Source organism: Lithobates pipiens, unplaced genomic scaffold (assembly GCF_037356315.1).
Source record: "Lithobates pipiens isolate NorthernLeopardFrog02 unplaced genomic scaffold, aLitPip1_a1.2 Scaffold_30, whole genome shotgun sequence".
Lineage (NCBI taxonomy): Eukaryota > Metazoa > Chordata > Amphibia > Anura > Ranidae > Lithobates > Lithobates pipiens.
In genome coordinates this window covers 153,794,812-153,817,272 of record NW_027507791.1, presented here as the reverse complement: position 1 = coordinate 153,817,272, position 22,461 = coordinate 153,794,812, and the positions used below count along the sequence as shown (strand labels likewise).

The following is a 22,461-nucleotide window of genomic DNA, read 5'->3' as shown; positions in this document are numbered from 1 at the left end:
ATGAGAGAGGGGTTGTCCGCTAAGGTTAAAGATACCTTCGCCCTTCACTCTCTTTTTCTTTTGTGATCTCTTCCCCCCTCTGCATCCTCTCTTTCTGGTGTTCTTCTTTGGTTTCTCAGGTTTTCGTTCCTCCTTGATGGGTCGTTCTCGCGGCTCCTCTCTAAAAAAGACCTCTCGTATTCCATGTCGGATTGCCTATGCCTGTCCGTTCTGTCGTCTTCCCATCTTTGCTCCAAGGGTGCGTAATAGTTGTATGTTGGAATCGGGCTTCTTTCGTATGTGCGATATGGTGTTTGAGGGGGAGGGTTCTGGTATTCTCCTTCTCGTCTTTCGTGTTGTCTGTAGGGGCTTCTTCCCCTTGATGCTTGTGTGTCATAGGGACGCCCTCTGTTATCATTATATGGACCTCTGTTATCTCTTTGTTGTTGATGATTTCTATTGTCATAGTAAGGCCTTGGTCCGTTGTTCCTCCTATTATTCTTCCAAAAGGGTTTCTTCCAACCATTTCGGGGTGTCCTATCTTGGTAATAGGGTCTCCTCTCGTTTTTATAAGGTATATATCCTCTATCGTTTTTTCGGGGGGTTTGTTGATACTGGTTGCCTTGTCTATCATCATTTCTCATCATGTCAGGTCTGGTTTGTTCGTATGTGTCATAAGACCTGGTTTGGTTTTGATTCTCTTGGTTTCCTCGTATATTGGTATGTTCCGACTGCACTCTTACTGATTTTTCGGGAGTGGAGTAGGTTGAAACTGGGTCTAGATGTCCCATTTGGCTTTGCCATTTAAAGGCTCGATCAGTTTTAAAATCGTTCATGTCTCTATTGTATTTTTTGCTTTTTCTTTGTTGAACTTCTCTATCTTTTTTTGTGAGGTCTTTGTTCAATTGTGTTGTTAGGGCTAAAAATTCCGCAGTATCCTTATGTGCTTCTAATTCTTCTTTTACTCCCAGAATGATCTCATCTACTATTTTTAGTTTTTTCTTCTTTCTATCGAGTAGGAACATTAAAAGTTCTAAACCTTTCCCATTAAAAAATTTGAACCAATCATCGATTGATTCTTGATCTGTCAGTCCGTCATTTGGTGTGACATCCCATCTCAGGCGTCTGGGGACAATCCCATCTCTGAGATATTGTTCAAAGGTGGTAATGTCCCACCATAGACTAACCTTCTTCTCCATGTTGTGTCCTAATTTCCTCATTAGGCTTTCAAGGTCACTGTTTTTATTGGTAGGTGTAGTTACATTAAAAACCTCTCCCAGGTTAACCTGTCTTTTATCTAAAAATGAAAAAACATCCATGATGGCTGCAAGAATGGATCAAGGTGGGTGTCAGAATAAGTATTAAGGGGTTATTCCTGCGCCTAATCAGGGAAGAGAACAAGGATCTAATTTTGTACTGCTGCATACACTGGAAGTGGGGTACTTGAACCCTTTTTACAGGAAAAATATATAAGAAGTAGTGTTGCGCAGTACTGGGTTGGGTGATATTATCCTGAGAGGTTAGTAAATTCTGTCCACATCACAATAATTAAAGTTAGATGTGTTATCGCCCAGACTAAAAGGGGATATATGGGCGGCTAAAATTGGCGAAATAATATGAAAAAAATGATGCTCAAGTGTGAACGAATATGAGTGGGTGACTTCTACGTCACAATGTGAATAGCAAAGTATATCCAATGGTAAGCAAAATAAATAGTGATTCTTAATGCGATTAACAAAATCGCATAAGAAGTGCCAGTGCTAGATAGTGAATAAATCTATAGAAATATCAACTACACCATAAATAAAAACCAATGTGCATAAAAAAGTCATTAAAAAACACAAGAATTATGTGAAACAGGTTTGCTAGTGGCTAGGAAATCGCATAAAGTGCCAGTGCCGAAAATTATTGTAAATAAATGCGTATAAATATCTTTATACCATGTGCTAAATTGTGTAAATACGGTGAACACGTAAAATCATGTGACATACACAAAATCGTGTCAAAGAAAACAACACATAAGAAAAGGATCTCTGTAAAAATATTCTCAGTAAGTGTGCACAGTGATTTAAAAAACTATATCAACCAATAGATAAAAAGATTGCACAATCACATATATCAGGTTTGTGTCCATTCAAGATGTGCGATAACTGGTGGCGATTATATTCAAAATCGCATGCAACAAAAAACGCATGAAGTGCTGGTATCAGATTTTTTTGTGCACTGTAAAGTAACGTTGCAAACAGTGATGGTATTAGTGATGGTGACTATATCCCGCGTGGTCCTGTGTACTCAGGGTATGGATGTCCCCTTACCTTACAGCTGTAAGGTAACAGCGTTTGACATGTATATCCTCAGGCTTCCTGGTGGTCTTTTATCCCTCGAGGTCCTATCCTTATGGCCCCGGAAACTGGCGTCTCCTGCCTATTACACCGTGTTGGTCTCCTTAAGTGGACGTTCAGCGGTACTCAGCATAGGGGGGGGGGGGGGTTGTTAGGTTGCCTCAGCGGTGGTTGTTATGTGAGGGTTAAACAGATAAAAAAGGGGAGCCCCATAGTGTAGTAATTTTGAACAAGATTTAAGTTTTATTTAAATATAGTGGATAAAATACTCACAAACATATAGAGATTTCTTTGCAATGTAAAAACGAGCCTCGAGCTCGATTACGTCACTTCCGGTAGCGTCCCGACGCGTGTTCGTCACGGTCACGTGACTTCATCAGGGGATGACTAGTGTTCAGGGAAGTGTCTTTAAATAGAGACAATGATTGCTAGTTCGGTGGCCATTTTGGGGAAGACCCGGAAGTGTCCCGGCGGCCATTTTGCGGTTCATATTGTCGCCGGAAGTATACCGACGGCCATCTTGTTGGTTTGTTACATCGTGTTTCTTATGTCGGCAGCCATTTCGCTGTTTATATTGTCGCCGGAAGTATATAGACGGCCATTTTTTTGGTTGTTATGCCTTGTTTACTATGTACTGTGTCCAAAAATAGATGCATGGCCATTTTTGGGAGGTATCCTCGGCGGAAAACACCAGCGGGGCGTCGCTGTATGGATGTCGCCGCCTCCCAAACAGACAGAGTGCCTAATAATGTTAAGAACCAGGAGAATGTATATAGAATGTGTAATATAGGCTATACATTAAACGGGCAATCACTAGTTAAAGAGTGATAACCTTTCTATATAATTGGCAAGTTTGGAGTAAAACAATTAATGCTGTTTATTAAAATACGTCTATTTTAATATATATCTATAAAAAAGTTAATGAGTATAAATACAGGAGAGAATGCATATGTCAAAATATGCATAAAAATAGGAAAATATTAATTTATTTGTTTATCTATAAAAACGTATACGTTTAAAATGACGGATATATTTAAACTAAAATAATTTACAGGCCTTACTATTTGTAAGCGTAAGGTAATAGTAGTTGAAACCAGATAATAAATTTAAAAAGTAGGAATTAAAATGGAGAAAAAATATATATAAAAAAGAGAAAAAAATATTTAAATAAAATAGAAGACGAGGGAAGTGATTCCCATTGCTGCCGGAAATGACGTTCACAGTAAACAAAGTTTTAGATAAGTAAATAGAGGGCGAGGGCCACAAGAGTTAAAATATATCAATAAAATACCTATATACGTGTACATCAACCACGGTGCTCGTACATATGTACATGTGTATGTGTCTATGCATGTTAATAATCGTGCTTAAATATATCTCAGTGATTATATAACATGCAAATAATCAAAATCTAGGTTCAGGGTCGTTTGAAAGAGGAGGGAAGAGTAGGGGTAATTAAGATTGTAGATATGTAAGAGACAGTAGTGAGTTGTAAAATGAATAGAATATATATGAATAATGTATGGAACGTTATAAAAGAGTTTACAAAATTTAAAAGGAGTTAAATAGAAGGTAAAAGATCGTTCAAAATTGAGGGGTGGTTAAAAGTCGCTAATGAAGCAGTTTAGGTCAAATTCCACATTGAGTCCCTTTGGCGTGAATGTGTCTAGTGTAAATATCCATTTGGACTCGATTTGGCTAAGGGTCCTTACTTTGTGCCCTCCTCTCCAGTGTTTGACGTATGGTTCGATGCCCCAGAATTTAAGTTGGGAGGGATCTTTATTGTGGTGTAACGCAAAGTGCCTCGATACACTATGTTTATCAAATCCCTTTATTATGTTCTTTATGTGTTCTTTGACACGTACTTTTAGTGGTCTCTTTGTGCGGCCCACATACTGGAGTCCACAACTGCACTCCAATGCGTATACCACCCCGATGGTATTGCAACAGATGAACTCTTTAATATCATGACTGTTGCCTGTGCTAGTGGAGGTGAACTCTTTTCTCTTCTCGTTGGGGCGTTTTGTTTTAATGCATGCATAGCATCGCTTACAGGGAAAAAATCCTTTTCCCGTAAAGAAGGTGAATCCCCTACTTGGTGCAGTCTTTAAATGCAGGAAAGCACTCGAACAGGTGGTACATTTGGGCCTAAAGAAGGAGATACTCAATAAGAAAGAAGCCAAATATCTAATACCCGAGTCATGTAGAACACCAATTATTTATTTTCTGCCAAAAATCCATAAAGACAAAGAAAATCCACCCTCCAGACCAATAGTGAATGGTATTGACTCTTTAACAGCGAGAATGGGGCAATATATTGATTATTATCTGCAGCCGGCCGTACAGAAGACACGGGCGTATCTGAGAGATACCAAGCACATATTGCAAATCATAGATGACATACCAAAAGACGAGGGACCGTGGTGGTTGGCTACAGCGGATGTAGCCTCACTCTACACAATAATCTTGCACTACCAAGCCTGTGAGGCAACTAAATGGGGATTACGGAAATATACAGACCTACTGTGCCCCCAGAGAAAATTCCTTATAAAATGTCTCGATTTCTGCTTGAAAAACAGCTACTTCTGGTATAATAAAAATTATTATCACCAAAAAACGGGCGTAGCCATGGGGGCAAAATTTGCCCCGAGCGTCGCAGGCCTTTTTATGGCACAATGGGAGGAAGAGGAAATATTTAACAACCCCCCAAATGAATTATATATATACCGAAGATACATCGATGATGTCATTATATTGTGGAAGGGTGAACGACCAAGACTGATCACCTTTTTGGAGAAACTAAACACGAACAAGAGGAACATAAAACTATCGTGGGAGATAAGCAATGAATCCATCAATTTTCTGGATTTGAAAATAATACAAGATAACGAAAAACTTATCACAAAAACACACTTTAAGAGTGTAGACCGCAATAGTTACCTACCATTAGAAAGCTGCCACCATAAGGATTGGCTATATAACATACCAAAAGGCCAACTTATGCGCCTGAGACGCAATTGTACACAAGAAGAACACTTTCAGGAACAAGCTAAAAACATGAAACAAAAATTCATTGAGAAAGGCTATGAGGAAGAATTTATAAACGAGAAAATATCAGAAGTAACAAGCTTAAATCGTAAAGATCTCATAAAAAACAAACCCCATAACGAGACAGCACAAGATAACGTTCCGATTATCTTAGACTTCAATGTACAGTTTAAACAGGTGGAAAAAATCATCAAACGTAATTGGGAAATATTACGCTCAGATACATGTCTAAAAGACATTCTGCCCACTCGTCCGAAATTTGTATATAGGCGAGCCCCTACGATTAGGGACAAAATAGTGAAGAATATCCCCGATCCACCAAGTAGGGGATTCACCTTCTTTACGGGAAAAGGATTTTTTCCCTGTAAGCGATGCTATGCATGCATTAAAACAAAACGCCCCAACGAGAAGAGAAAAGAGTTCACCTCCACTAGCACAGGCAACAGTCATGATATTAAAGAGTTCATCTGTTGCAATACCATCGGGGTGGTATACGCATTGGAGTGCAGTTGTGGACTCCAGTATGTGGGCCGCACAAAGAGACCACTAAAAGTACGTGTCAAAGAACACATAAAGAACATAATAAAGGGATTTGATAAACATAGTGTATCGAGGCACTTTGCGTTACACCACAATAAAGATCCCTCCCAACTTAAATTCTGGGGCATCGAACCATACGTCAAACACTGGAGAGGAGGGCACAAAGTAAGGACCCTTAGCCAAATCGAGTCCAAATGGATATTTACACTAGACACATTCACGCCAAAGGGACTCAATGTGGAATTTGACCTAAACTGCTTCATTAGCGACTTTTAACCACCCCTCAATTTTGAACGATCTTTTACCTTCTATTTAACTCCTTTTAAATTTTGTAAACTCTTTTATAACGTTCCATACATTATTCATATATATTCTATTCATTTTACAACTCACTACTGTCTCTTACATATCTACAATCTTAATTACCCCTACTCTTCCCTCCTCTTTCAAACGACCCTGAACCTAGATTTTGATTATTTGCATGTTATATAATCACTGAGATATATTTAAGCACGATTATTAACATGCATAGACACATACACATGTACATATGTACGAGCACCGTGGTTGATGTACACGTATATAGGTATTTTATTGATATATTTTAACTCTTGTGGCCCTCGCCCTCTATTTACTTATCTAAAACTTTGTTTACTGTGAACGTCATTTCCGGCAGCAATGGGAATCACTTCCCTCGTCTTCTATTTTATTTAAATATTTTTTTCTCTTTTTTATATATATTTTTTCTCCATTTTAATTCCTACTTTTTAAATTTATTATCTGGTTTCAACTACTATTACCTTACGCTTACAAATAGTAAGGCCTGTAAATTATTTTAGTTTAAATATATCCGTCATTTTAAACGTATACGTTTTTATAGATAAACAAATAAATTAATATTTTCCTATTTTTATGCATATTTTGACATATGCATTCTCTCCTGTATTTATACTCATTAACTTTTTTATAGATATATATTAAAATAGACGTATTTTAATAAACAGCATTAATTGTTTTACTCCAAACTTGCCAATTATATAGAAAGGTTATCACTCTTTAACTAGTGATTGCCCGTTTAATGTATAGCCTATATTACACATTCTATATACATTCTCCTGGTTCTTAACATTATTAGGCACTCTGTCTGTTTGGGAGGCGGCGACATCCATACAGCGACGCCCCGCTGGTGTTTTCCGCCGAGGATACCTCCCAAAAATGGCCATGCATCTATTTTTGGACACAGTACATAGTAAACAAGGCATAACAACCAAAAAAATGGCCGTCTATATACTTCCGGCGACAATATAAACAGCGAAATGGCTGCCGACATAAGAAACACGATGTAACAAACCAACAAGATGGCCGTCGGTATACTTCCGGCGACAATATGAACCGCAAAATGGCCGCCGGGACACTTCCGGGTCTTCCCCAAAATGGCCACCGAACTAGCAATCATTGTCTCTATTTAAAGACACTTCCCTGAACACTAGTCATCCCCTGATGAAGTCACGTGACCGTGACGAACACGCGTCGGGACGCTACCGGAAGTGACGTAATCGAGCTCGAGGCTCGTTTTTACATTGCAAAGAAATCTCTATATGTTTGTGAGTATTTTATCCACTATATTTAAATAAAACTTAAATCTTGTTCAAAATTACTACACTATGGGGCTCCCCTTTTTTATCTGTTTAACCCTCACATAACAACCACCGCTGAGGCAACCTAACAACCCCCCCCCCCCCCCCTATGCTGAGTACCGCTGAACGTCCACTTAAGGAGACCAACACGGTGTAATAGGCAGGAGACGCCAGTTTCCGGGGCCATAAGGATAGGACCTCGAGGGATAAAAGACCACCAGGAAGCCTGAGGATATACATGTCAAACGCTGTTACCTTACAGCTGTAAGGTAAGGGGACATCCATACCCTGAGTACACAGGACCACGCGGGATATAGTCACCATCACTAATACCATCACTGTTTGCAACGTTACTTTACAGTGCACAAAAAAATCTGATACCAGCACTTCATGCGTTTTTTGTTGCATGCGATTTTGAATATAATCGCCACCAGTTATCGCACATCTTGAATGGACACAAACCTGATATATGTGATTGTGCAATCTTTTTATCTATTGGTTGATATAGTTTTTTAAATCACTGTGCACACTTACTGAGAATATTTTTACAGAGATCCTTTTCTTATGTGTTGTTTTCTTTGACACGATTTTGTGTATGTCACATGATTTTACGTGTTCACCGTATTTACACAATTTAGCACATGGTATAAAGATATTTATACGCATTTATTTACAATAATTTTCGGCACTGGCACTTTATGCGATTTCCTAGCCACTAGCAAACCTGTTTCACATAATTCTTGTGTTTTTTAATGACTTTTTTATGCACATTGGTTTTTATTTATGGTGTAGTTGATATTTCTATAGATTTATTCACTATCTAGCACTGGCACTTCTTATGCGATTTTGTTAATCGCATTAAGAATCACTATTTATTTTGCTTACCATTGGATATACTTTGCTATTCACATTGTGACGTAGAAGTCACCCACTCATATTCGTTCACACTTGAGCATCATTTTTTTCATATTATTTCGCCAATTTTAGCCGCCCATATATCCCCTTTTAGTCTGGGCGATAACACATCTAACTTTAATTATTGTGATGTGGACAGAATTTACTAACCTCTCAGGATAATATCACCCAACCCAGTACTGCGCAACACTACTTCTTATATATTTTTCCTGTAAAAAGGGTTCAAGTACCCCACTTCCAGTGTATGCAGCAGTACAAAATTAGATCCTTGTTCTCTTCCCTGATTAGGCGCAGGAATAACCCCTTAATACTTATTTTTGTTATATATATATATTTTTGGGGGATATTTATTATAGCAAAATGGGGAAAAAAAGTTATTTTTTTTTTTTCCACAATTGTCGCTCCTTTTTTTTGTTTTTTTTGTTTATAGAGCAAAAAATAAAAACCGCATGATCAAATACCACCAAAAGAGAGCTCTAATTGTGAGATAAAAAGGAAGTCAATTTTGTTTGGGAGCCACGTTCCATGACCACACAATTGTCAGTTAAAGCAACGCAGTGCTGCATCGCAAAAAGTGCTCTGGTCATGAAAGGGGTAAAATCTTCCAGGGCTGAAGCAGTTAAAGGAGACACATTCATAAGAAAATTCAAAAAGTTCTTAGAAATCTCCACTTACCTTTCCCACCACAGGGATTTCTTTGGTAAACCAACAGACCCAATCTTCACCCTTCACGGTGGGTAAACCTTCAGGAGCTGGAGATCCTCAGGAAATCCACTATCCTGGACCTGTAACAGCACCTCCGCCAGTAAACCTATATGGCCTTACTACCAAAAAGTACTTAATTCCGGGGTCCAGCTCTCTAGAAAGAGAAGTATTTACAGGCAAAACCTAATTTTTTCGGATACAAGGCCCGGGTACCATTCAATTTGGCCAAAAGAGACACTTTGGATCTGGTCAGCATGGCTAGCCCCAGCAAGGATTGCTCCAGAGGAGCTCAGCACAGCACATCATTAGTTGTGACCAACACCTTAGACACTGGCGAAAAAACTGAGGTACTCCCAGTAGTGGTAGGGGTTATATAGGGAGGGCACTTTTTGTCTTAGGGCGTGCCAGTGTCCATCACCTGAAGGTGGCCTATAACCCGCATAGTAACTACTATGGTTTTTTGTCCCGTGATGTATGATAAGAAATATTTTTCAAGGGCGCCCTGGTTGAAAAAAGATTGAGAAACACTGGCCTACACATTATAAGCAAGACCTGCTTTGACAACTCCTCTCTTCAGAAGAAGCAAGTCTGCGTGTTGAGGAATTGTAAGCCCTCCATGGCTTACATTTGTGCCCATGATATAACACTTTATGTGAATTGGTATACATCCAGTGGGCTGATATTGTAGCCTCTTCCAGAGCAGCCAAATGCAAGGTGTATGTATATGGAGTGGATGGGGAAATGAACATAGGGCAGTGATGGCAAACCTTTTTGAGTCTGAGTGCCCAAACTGAAATAAATAAGTTGGTTTTGTGTTGTAAAGTGCCAACACGACAATTCGCGAGAGAGGGGTGCTGAACAAAAGAGAGGGGGTGTGTGTAAGAGAGAGAGAGGACACATAGAGAAAGGTGACAGAGAGTGAGGGGGGGACAGATGGATAGAGATAGGGGACACACACAGAGAGGGGGGACACATGGGGGGGGCAGAGAGAGAGGGGGGACAGAGATGGGGACACAGAGAGGGGGAGGGGGGACAGAGGGGGAGGGGTGTGAGATGCTAAGAGGAATGGGAAGGAGAGAGAGAGACATGGGACAGAGAGAGAGAGAGAGATATGGGACAGATAAAGGGGAGGGCACAGTGACAGAGAGAGGTGACAGAGAGAGGGGGGGGGGGCAGATAGATAGAGATAGGGGACACACACAGAGAGGGGGGACACACGGGGGACAGAGAGATGGGGCGAACATAGAGGGGGAGGAGTGTGAGAGATGCTGAGAGAGAGAGAGAGAGGGGGCAGAGAGAGAGAGAGAATTGGGACAGAGATAAAGGGGAGGGCACAAAGAGAGAGAGGGGAGGGCACAGAGAGAGAGAGGGGACAGAGAGAGAGGGGGCACAGAGAGACAGGGGGGACAGAGAGAGAGAGAGGGGGGGGGACAGAGAGAGAAAGGGGAGGACCGAGGGGGACACAGAGAGAGAGGGGGGGGGCAGAGAGAGAGGGGACACAGAGAGAGGGGGGACAGAGAGAGAGAGAGAGAGGGGGGACAGAGAGAGAGAGAGAGAGGGGGGACAGAGAGAGAGAGAGAGAGGGGGGACACAGAGAGAGAGAGAGAGGGGGGACACAGAGAGAGAGAGAGAGGGGGGGGACACAGAGAGAGAGAGGGGGGACACAGAGAGAGAGAGGGGGGACACGGGGGCTGAAAAAGAGGAGAGCTGAGAGAAAGGGAGACCTCTAGCTCTGTCCTTATCTGCAATCCCTGCTATGCCTCCCTGCCCCAGTCTTTGTCTGCAGGTATTCAGTGTATAATTGTGCCCAGTACCTGCTGCCATGTTCTGCCCATCGTGAACCAGGACCCTCTCGCGTGCCCACATAGATGGCTCTGCGTGCCAGCTGTGGCACGCGTGCCATAGGTTCGCCATCACTGACATAGGGGGTTTTGTTCATTCTAACAATAGGCAGATGTTTTTAAACTTTTTTTTGTTTTTAGATTTTAGTATCAAGCAGCCTGGGATGTTGGGTTGAATTGGCATTACTGAAAAGTGTTTTTTTTTTTTTTTGCACTTGTGGCTTAGGCCTAGGCTGGGTTATCCCCACATCACCAAATCGCGAGGCTTCCCTGTATTCGTGGCGTCACTTAGTGGGATGGATGGGAAGTTCACCAAGAAAACAGAAAGCTTCACACAGTATAAAAATCCTTTATAAATCCTTTATACATTTATTAAAGTAATAAAATGTTGCACCTACAACAGGAATAAAATAGCACCTTGCGTTTGGTGTGTGGCCAGCATACAAACGTCCTTCCGGGACATGAGGGTGATGGGTGACATCAGCGAGTTGCTCCAACTTGCGAGTTTTGTCACAGATGACATCATCCAGGTGCCCCTGGACAATGTCATTTGTTACAAGACGTGTAGGAAAGAGCAACGTACTGACATCACCATTACCCTGGTGTCCCGAACGGATGGCTCTGTTTGGTTGTATGCCGGCCGGCACACCAAACTAAAGGTGCTATTTTGATGTTGCTGTAAGTGCAACATTTTGTTATCTTAATAAACGTATAAAGGATTTTATACTATGTGAAGCTTTCTGTTTTCTTGGTGAACTTCACATTCATCCCACTAAGTGACGCCACGAGTACACGGGAGCCTTGTGATTTTGGAGACCCAGCCTAGGCTTAAGCCACAAGCACAGAGTGACTCCTTGTAATGAGGGGTCCACAGGACCTGTTAAAGCGGTAGTAAACCCGCAATTTTTTTTGAAACCTGCAAAGCAAAATGCATAATGAGCTAGTATGCACCGCATACTAGCTCATTATGAAATACTTACCTTAGAACGAGGCCCCGACATCTGGCCCGATCCACGCCAAGGGAGCTGACATGCTCCCTCGGCGTTTCTTCTGGGTATCGCGGCTCCGGCGCTGTGAGTGGCTGGAGCCGCGATATTGTCACTCCCGCGCATGCGCACGGGAGATTTCATTCCCGGCCGGCCACTGCCGGATTTTCAGGCCGAGAATCCCCTTGTGCGCATGCGCCGCTGCAGTCAGCGGCGCATACCGAGGGGAATATCTCCTAAACCGTACAATTTTAGGAGATATTTTTTTTACCTACAGGTAAGCCTTATTATAGGCTTTCCTGTAGGTAAAAGTTAAAAATTTGGGTATACAACCACTTTAAGCAGTTTCTTTCCAGCTTTTGGTGGAGGCATTGTTGCTCAAGGTGGTGGATGGTGGAGACTAATACCAAGAATTCAAGATTAAAGCCCCATACACGCTATCAGTTTTTCTGCTGAGTTTTCCCTTCAGGGACTGCCTGATTGCATACAAATTGAAACTCCTAAGATTTGACCTCATATTATATGGTTTTGGTAAATCTGAAGGAAAAACTCAGCAGAAAAACTGATAGTAAAGCCCCATACACACTATTGCAAACATTGGTGGACTGGTCAATGGACATTTGGTTCTTCATATGTCGTTTTTAATTTTGACCATCTAGCGCAATTCTATATTTATACATTTCTATTGAAGTCTATGGGGCCAAAAAAAAAAAAGCTCATGCTTTTTTGAGATTCAGGCAACAGAACGTTCATCTGCAAACAGGGGCCATTGAAATGAATGGGATTTGGCGTCAGCGTTTTTAGAGCTACAAGCAGAAAATCGCTCAGGTGTGAAGGGGGCCTTAGGCTTAATGTACACTTAAAATACTTTGACCGCAGCCACAGGGAAACTCGAAACACAGCAAAATTGTGTTTCTTCCGCATTCAGGAGAGGGAGGTTGAACCTCCCCTAACCGAGGCAGCTCCTAAACGGCTATGTGTATGTGGATAGATAGGCTTTTATGGAGTTGAGGTTAGGGGCTGCTAGTGTACATGGACCCTGTTTGTATTTCATGATGATAAACCACAAAAAAAGCCTCATTAAACTATCTGAATAATTGTTTTTTACCACACCATTGACACTTATTCATCTGGAATGTTGGTCTCACTAACACAGCCTTGTTTATTAACTACCAGTAATACCCTTATTTGTATTTTATCTTAAGGGCCCAGACCATCATGAAAGCTCGTCTGAAAGGTGCCCAGACAGGACGCAACCTTCTTAAGAAAAAGTCAGATGCCTTAACCCTACGTTTCCGACAGATCCTAAAAAAAATTATTGAGGTACAGTTTGGGGAAAAAAAAGTATTACATTTATTTGCACAGTGTACGCACTAACCATCCCTATAAAAATGCAATACAACATTTTTGTAGTAGCATAGGTTCTAGGTTTAAAGCGTATATCAAGCCTAATATTTTATTTTACATTTTTGGATGTTGCATACAAGTGTCAGAGGCCCTTTAACGTGATTGTAAAGGATCACTTTGTAAAACAAACCGATTCAGTTTGAAAATTAAATAAAAGGCAAAACATTTGTGCATAGATTTAAAAAAAAAAAAAGTATCAATTTTTTTTTATTTTATAAGTGATAACAATCTCCGTTATCGGATGCATAAGAGCTGGAGGAGGAGAAGCAGCAGCACGCTCAACTCTCCAGTGAATGGCTGTGCAGGGAAGGTACAAGTCTGATCAATTGACGAGAGCAGGCTGAGTTCCCAGCATAGCTAGAGAACTGACCATGATGTGCTCTCCTGCTTGGTGTGGTCAGTTACTAATAGGAAAGCAGAGGGAATGGCAGGAACACCAGGGATTTCACACAAAGGAAGTAATATAAATAGAACAGGATACTTTTCCATACAAGTACATGGTACAGCAGGCACATATCAGGAATATGAAAAGCTGGGGTAACGAACACTTTAAGGTTTTTACTGCTATCCCAGGCTATGTTAGAAATATTTCCTACCGCTTCCTGTCTTGCTGACAATATTTTACCAGACATAGGCCTTCACTTCCTTTCCCATAGACACAGCAGAAAGTAAAAGACATTTTCTCCAAATTGAGGTAAAGGCTTTCTTTGGCAGTTGTCATTAGCACAAACGTCTCAATTAGAAGATTTTTATTTTTATTTTTTGCTGCTCCAGTCCTTTCAGCAGGAGCTGAACGGGTTGGATGTCTGTGTTTTGCCAGTTCAGCCGTGATGACTCTATGGGCAGTCGGATGTAAATAGAATTATCGGTTTTACATTAGGCTACCTCTGATCCGTCACCTTTAGGATGCAGTCCTCTTCTGTTGTGTGTGTGTGTGTGGTGTGTGTTTTTTTTTTTTTTTTCTCTTAGCCCTTGTACACACGGTCGGATGGAAAATGTCCGATCGGACTGTGTTGATGTATAATCCGACAGTGTGTGGGCTCCATTGGACTGTTTCCGTCAGAATATCCGACGGACCAAGTTTGAGAGCTGGGCTATAAAACTTTCCGACAACATGATCCGATCGGACTTTGTCCGATTGTTTGTAGAGCATTCCGATTAGACAAAGTGCCACGCATGCTCAGATCAAATTCCTAGACCAAAGCTATTGGCTACTAGCCTGAACGTAGTCCCGTTGTAACTAAATAACGTCATCACATTACGAACGATCAGATTTTAGAACAACTTTGTCCGACCGTGTGTATGCAACACAAGTTTTGGACAAAATCCGACGGATTTTGTTGTCAGAATGTCCAACTGTGTGTACAAGGGCTTAGGACCATAATAAACTCGGAAGTAGATGGGTATAAATGGACAAAGGTCTGTTTAAATCAGCCGGCCCATAGACCCACATGGAGGCTTTGTTCAAGTCCACCTGAAAAATGGACAGACGGACCTGATCGGAAAGCCTGTGTGAAATGGTCCTTATTCTGCCTTTCAGTTTAGGTGACAGTGGTCACCAGAACTGACAATGAGAGCAAGAATCCCTACCATCGCCACACCACTGTATCCAATACTAAACAAAATCTCTTGTGTGCAACTTCTAATCATCAATATTTATGTTGTAGACCAAGATGCTAATGGGAGAGGTTATGAGAGAAGCTGCTTTCTCACTAGCTGAAGCCAAATTTACAGCAGGGGATTTCAGGTAAGCAATGCAATGAATAAAGATATAACCATATAAAATTAAAGTGCTACTAAACCCAGGACTCTGCATTCACTAAAACTGGTCTCCCACAGTACATGGAAATGCAATTAATTTAGTAAATATAAATGGCTAAATACCTTTTCTCATCAGCAGTATATAGCAGTCTTGTGACTTCTATCCGTGTCTGGTTAAAGCTTGTAGGAGGAGTTTTCATTCTACTCTGATTGACCCTTATGCTGATCGCAGGCACTCTCCCAAGGAAAAAAAAAAAACTCTAGCAATACACACCAAACTGAGCATGTGCAGAGTGCCCCCAAGGCTCAGTTCTATCAGTAGATAGATTTGGGACTGTGAAATAAGGGAAGGATCCGAGATCACATGATCAAATGCCCTTTTTACGTAATTCAGAGGATAACCCCCTTAGATTCAACAGTGAGTATAACAAGCATGCTTTACTGCATATACAGACAGATTTTACTGTTGTGGGTTTAGTAACACTTTAAGCTGGCGTTACACTAGTATATTTTCAATCAAAAAATATGTACATTGCATTCAACAGCTTGATGAATGTCATTTGAATATTGAGAGCAAACTAAATTTATAACTTTCAAACTAATAGACTTTATTGAACAAAAACCAAATACTCTATTAGAAATTATTTATTTTTTTAAAGAAAATTTCCATCCTACTCCTTTTTTGAATTTTCTTGCCAGTGAGGTCAAAAACAAATGTTGATTTGACTCCATTAACAATCAAAAAAATCAAACATTCTTAAAAAATGTCTAACTAAATTCTCCCAGTGTATAGCCAGCTTTCTAGTATCATTGTGCCAAACTGTATAATGGTATTTAGGGCATGGCTTGTGACGAATCCACAATTTTCTTTTATTGCAGGTATTAGATTAGATATGTAACTTGTAGCAGAAAAGGAGCCGTGAGAAAATCTTTTCTTGAAAGATCAAACAAATGAACAATTAGATTACAGTTTTTTGTATAAATTATCCTTACTGTTTGTGTTGGAGAAAGACCCAGTTATGGTGTACAGCATTGTATGTATTTATGTGGTGAAAAATGTATCCTGTATATTGACCTGTCTAGTAAATGCAGAAGTAAACCACAGCATTTAAAAAAAAATAAAAAAATAAAAAAAAGCAAAAGCATAATGTGCTAGTATATATTGCATACTAGCACATTATGAAATACCTTAAAACTTAGTACTCCAGTGGTGCACTGTCTCCGCTGACACGGCTTTCATCTTCACCTGGTCTTCCTTCTGAGTTTGCGGGCTCCGGCAGTTTGAATGGCCGAGCCGCGATGACTCCATGGTTGGGAGCCACGAAGGAACGGGTATGGGTGTCACCAGCTGCCAAAAGAGCAGTGCATGTTTAGGAGATATTCATTTTACTGACAGGTAAACTTTATTATGCGCCTTCCTATTTGTTGTAACTGTATGCAGATATCTTTAAAGGATATGTTCACATAAAAAATAAATGCACATTTTTATTTTTTTGCAGGGAAAAAATAGTTTTTATTTATTTTTGGAGCCTGTAAAGCATTGCACCAGCAATCAACAGATCACTGATGCCATGTAGGTCTGCTGCAGACCTGCATGGCATCTGTGTGCCCGTATATCCCATACAGGCTAGCAGATACACCAATAGGCAGAATCAGTGAACTACCATGGCGCTCCACAGGGACGTGGTAGTTCATTAAGAACTACAAGCCAACATCCGCAAGGAACTTGTAGGCTCCTTCACACACAGAGTTCTGTGTATGAATGATGCAGCTGTGTGGGCGCTGATTTAAAAAACTGACAGCTAGTACAGGGAACTTCTCCCTATATCGCTGTCATGGGGGGGGGAGGGGGAATCGGGCAGTGGCTGCAGCATTGAGAACATGTTACATGTTCTACCCTAAAAATTGGTGGAATGTAACATGTTCCCAAAGGAGAACTTATCCTTTAAAGATTATTATGGTGTGACTAACATGTGACGTTATAAACTATTTTGATAATATATTGTCACTATGTAAAACACTACAAATTGTATTAAATCAGCCAGTGGTTGTTTTTTTTTCTTTTCCAGTGATGTGTTCTTCAATAAATTTGTGTATCAATAAAATAACGAATGAATGAATTTTAAAGAAATATGATAATGTACCTTAAAAGTCGCATGGGTAATGTTTTTGTGATGCATATTTCTATATTTGGGATATTAGTACATCAACATGCATTTCAGATTATAATTATAATGCAAATTATTTTTTTCCAAACAACAGTACAACTATTATTCAGAATGTGAACAAAGCACAAGTGAAGGTTAGAGCTAAGAGAGACAATGTTGCAGGTAAACAGTTTTCTTCATTTTTGTAAAATCTTTGGTAAAATTATTCCAGTGATAGTGTGCCTCAAATACTCTATTACTTTGCATATTTTTATTCTTTCAAATTATTTTGGTTATTTGGTTAATTAATTAATTAATTAATGAGTAAATCAGAAGATAATATATCTCAGGATCAACACTTTCTTGCTTAGCTGAAGGAGTAAATTAGAATGTATTAAATGGAGTATAGTATTTCAAAATTAAAACTTGCAGAACTGTTCAAGGAGAACTACAGAATTATTATTTTTTTTATCTTACCTTGCAGTGGGGCTGGGCCCGCAATGTATGGGATAACTGCTTGTTTTAGTCTAGGGGATTGCAGAGTGGAGCTATACATGCCTGTTCCGCCAATCCTCTGAACGCAAGGCTGGTCCCTGCTGACACCCCAATCCCCCCCACACGCTAGCGGTCTTGTTAATGGACTGTTTGTGACCACATCACTTCCATATATCTGCTCTGGACGTGAGGACGGCAGGGACAGTCCATTGCTGGATGTGGAGTGCGGTTCTCCGGATCTTTTGAAGGATCTGCTAAGTATAGCCTTTCAATGTGCAAATACTAATGTAAAGATGGCACTCACATACATAAATGACATTTAAAAATATAAAAACACCTTACAATAAACAAATATTACTGATTCACAATACATGCCATATACACTCATGAATACTATAAACCAAGAGGCAATGTAGTAAACCAATAAACAATTGGATAAAGTCCAGTGTTAAAGTCCCAACACCAATAATTGCTTCAGTGGAGATGCTCTTCATCTTCACCGCTAGTGCTCAAAGGGTGTTAAAAACATGACAAAAAGAATTGCACTCAACGGCACTAGTGTGTACAGCTTGTGCAGATATCAAATGGCTTCTCCAGGGCTGGCGTGTGGTCCAAGCCTCGTTCTGACTATCCAGCCCGGAAATTATGTCACACAGGACCTGGAAGTGACGGAACCCTGCTCCGTTCCACTTATCCCCTCCCTTGGCATGGGAGAACAAATTTTTACTGACTTTAATCCTTTTATATTTAAATCAATGTGCCAATGGTATGTTCCCACAAAGATTTGGAATCTTTTCAATTAAAATCACTAAGGCTACTTTTATGCTGAGACGGCGATTTAGCGCTAGAAATAGCTTCTGAAAAGCAGCTCCCATTCATTGCAGTGTGTCTCTTCACACTGGGGCGGTGCGCCTGCGGGATGTCATGAAAAGTCCTGCGACCAGCATCTTTTGGGGTGGGTTGGGAGCGCTGTATTTAGCGCTCCCAAAAAGCCCTTCCCATTGCAATGAATGAAGCGCCTGAGAAGCGCTGTAAAACTGGACTTTTTACAGTTTTTTTTGTGTGAGGTTAAAAAGGGCCCCGCTAGACGCCCAAAAGCTCTGCAAAAGCGCTGCTAAAATGAGTGGCGCTTTAGAGCTAATGACTAATATCCATGTTTTCATTAAAAGGTTAAATACCCCACCCCCTTCAATAATTCAGGTGGCTGAGAATGCCAACCTGTACGATGTTGAATTTGTCCTTGCATTGTGCAGTTCTGTTCTCATCACCCCACTCCTTACTACTGAGCTGCAACTAGAATCCACTTTCTGCCCCAAAACAGTCAATCTGCAGGGCTTTGCATGAGTGCCCACATTCCTTTTGAACTTTTCGTATCTTGTAATTTTACCATCTGAAATTAAAGTGGATTAGGGATTTTATGCTGCTGATCTTAACAGAATAGTTCATAATGTAAGTGAAACGCACAACATCTATATAGTTTCAGATTACTTACCAATATAAAAGACTTTAGATGGGTGTTAGGCAGTCTTCAGTGGCAGTATGTGTATTTTTGGGACGTTGCGGTTGAACTAAGAAAAAGCTGTGCAGATACACTTTTTTTTTACATATTAAACAGTTTACTGATGCCCATGTTTAAACCTTTTGTCAGCTTTATTGTTAGAGGGCCTAAATAGAGTACTATGGCATTTAATTGGAACTATGCTGTATCGGAGCACCACAAACCTAGAATGCTATTTAATTCTATTTGCAATTTTCAAAGCAAACTCCCTCATCCATCCATGTCTCCATGGTTTATTTTCTTGAGAAATCACTGAACAACACCCCCTAGCGTTTCTGGCCATGGTCATCTTGAGTAATGGCAGATGATTCGTGTAGCATTTGCTTCCTGGAATCCATCTGCCCTTAGCTTAGGCATGAGGCATGCATAGCTGAGGAAGCCCCTCCACCCATCCTGAAGACTCCTGTATGACATCGTTTGCATGGTTCTGTAAACCAGGAAGTAACTGAAGAACTGAATAAATAATTGAATAAGTCTAAAACCAGTAAATATCATATATTTTCTATTTACTAATGCTAGCAGCATGAGGAATGAAAATAGTTAATGTTGATTGAGACAGAGCGGTTCCGCTATAAAATACGAAATCTAAAACCCTTTACTTCATTAAAGTTGACGTATTTCTGCTTATTGAAATTGGTCATGCACATTGTGACTGACAGTGATGAATTAAAATACTGTTTAATCTTGTAGGAGTAACACTACCAGTGTTTGAACATTATCAGGAAGGAGGGGACAGTGAGTATTCATTTTAATGCATGTACATGTGTTAATTACTGTTGTTTCTTCTAACTTGTCACTTATCCTTTGCATTATTTCTTTCTTTCTTTGCCAGGTTATGAGTTGACAGGTCTAGCAAGAGGTGGTGAACAGCTAGCTAAACTAAAGAGAAACTATGCAAAAGCTGTAGAGCTGCTTGTAGAACTGGCCTCCTTGCAGGTATAAGACATGAATGCACCTATGTGTGCTGTAAAACAATAAGAGCATTCATTGGGCTGGGATCACACAGGTTTTGATTATAATCCTTTATTTTGCTTACCATTTGGCTGTTACTCCCCACTCCCCCCCCCCCCCATGTACTAAGAACTTCCTATAAAAATGACATAAAAACCACATAGGGGAGTTTAAATATAAAGCATATACAACATATACTGAATGTGCATGCAGTTCCTTTGATTACAGTCCGATTAACCACTTCCAGCCCAAGGACATCTCAGTGGGAATATCTGAATGATGCCTGCAGGCATCATTCAGATATTGTCTTTTTCAGCCGGAGATTCCCTACACCATAAGAACAATCATAGCAGCTTGATCATTCTTATGGGTGCTTGATCGTTCTTACGGGCAGCAAGAGGGGATGTCCCCCACCCTCCGGTGCTTCTAACGACTCGCTGCTTCCATTGGTGTTGTCGGAGAATGGATCTGCCGGCCCCCCGGATGTTACCGTAGAGATTTCCAGCGGACCAGATGGTCACCGGAGTCTCTATGATCATTCGGAGGCCGAACAGGATGTTATGACCTCATGCCCAGCCTCTGCATTCAAACAAATGGCCGCCTCGGCTAGGAAGCCAAGATCGTTTATTTGAGAAGAGAAATAAGTCCTGGATGGCCGCACATCAATGAATATGCGCCATGAGGGCGTGAAACGCATTAGTATTTGCCCTGTTTTTTCCCTATTTATGAAGTGACTGTATTTGGATTTTATCATTTGATAATAAAGATGCCTTTATTTGATGTGTGGCCATCCAGGACTTCTTTCTCTCCTCAACTTTGAGCAGAGCCAGCACCTGTAAGTTCCATTAGGGTGAGTGTTTTAGTACGGATTTGGGAGGTTGGAGCGGCATTATTTTGCTTATGACTTTCACCAAGATCGTTTATTTTTGATTTCAGGCTTCCCAGCCTAGAGGTGAGATGCGGGGTCCTATTGACCCCATTTCTCACTGTCAAGAGAAACGATCGTGACATATTCCTATTACAAGGGATAGTTACATTCCTTGTAATAGGAATAAAAGTGATCTAAACTTTTTTTTTTTTTAAAGTGTCAAACAAAAAAAAGAAAAGTAAAATTAACAATAAAAAAAAAAGTAAGGTGCCCCTGTAACTGTGTTCTCGCACGCAGAAGCAAACGCATACGTAAGTCCTGCCCACATATGAAAACCGTGTTCAAACCACACATGTGAGGTATTGCCGCGAACGTTGGAGTGACAGCAATAATTCTAGCCCTAGACCTCCTCTGTAACTCAAAACATGTAACCAGTAAAAAAATGGGAATTTTTTAAGTACCGAAGTTTGTCGCCATTCCACAAGCGTGTGCCGTTTTGAAGCGTGACATGATGGGTATCTATTTACTTGGCTTGGCGTAACTATCTTTCACATTGGTCTAAATCTAATGTGTGTTTTTTTTTTTTTTTTCTAAAAGCATTTTTTTTCCCCAAAAAAAAGTATTTGAAAAATTGCTGCACAAATACAGTGCGAGATAAAAAGTTGCAAAGACCGCCATTGTATTAACCATATATAATGTTTGGGGATTCTATGTAATTTTCTAGCAAAGAAATTATGAATTTTACATGTAGGAGAGAATGTCAGAATTGGCCTAGATGGGAAGTGGTTAAAAGAGTTTCAAGCCATGAAATCCTTAAAGTGATACTAAACATACATGGTTTCATTTACATTGTCTCTTCTATTACTGTATATGGATGGTGGCACTGTAAATATTAAAAACATCTTTTTAATCTTCATCTAATTGATACATAGCTATCACATGACCCAAATCATTCCCAGCCTGTCTGCAGGGAAACATAAGCAGGAGGAGCTTTTAGTCCTCTGCTGCGGGTCACATGTTCAAAATATAAAAAAGAAAAAACCGCCTTTGAAACACAGAGTAGAAATAATTAATATCAATAAACTGTTTTCAATTTGTCAAACAGATATACACTATATTGTCCAAAGGTATTGGGGCACCTGCTTTTACATGCACATGAACTTTAATGGCATCCCAGCCTTAATCCATAGGGTTCAAGTCTACCCTACCCCCCCCCCCCCCCCCCCCACATGACCAGATTTCCAAACACAGGGATATGTTAAATGGTAGAGACAAACACAC

The 22,461-nt window shown here is 40.4% G+C and overlaps 1 protein-coding gene across 1 annotated transcript in view; it reads left to right on the top strand.

Annotated features, from left to right (window-relative positions):
* ATP6V1D (ATPase H+ transporting V1 subunit D) overlaps positions 1-22,461 on the top strand; it is a 69,783-nt gene that overhangs the window by 26,330 nt on the left and 20,992 nt on the right. The window contains exons 2-6 of the mRNA XM_077465008.1: positions 13,199-13,316; positions 15,068-15,147; positions 17,424-17,491; positions 20,052-20,096; positions 20,194-20,297. Coding sequence (XP_077321134.1) covers positions 13,199-13,316; positions 15,068-15,147; positions 17,424-17,491; positions 20,052-20,096; positions 20,194-20,297 — 415 coding nt within the window. The remainder of the gene's footprint in view (positions 1-13,198; positions 13,317-15,067; positions 15,148-17,423; positions 17,492-20,051; positions 20,097-20,193; positions 20,298-22,461) is intronic.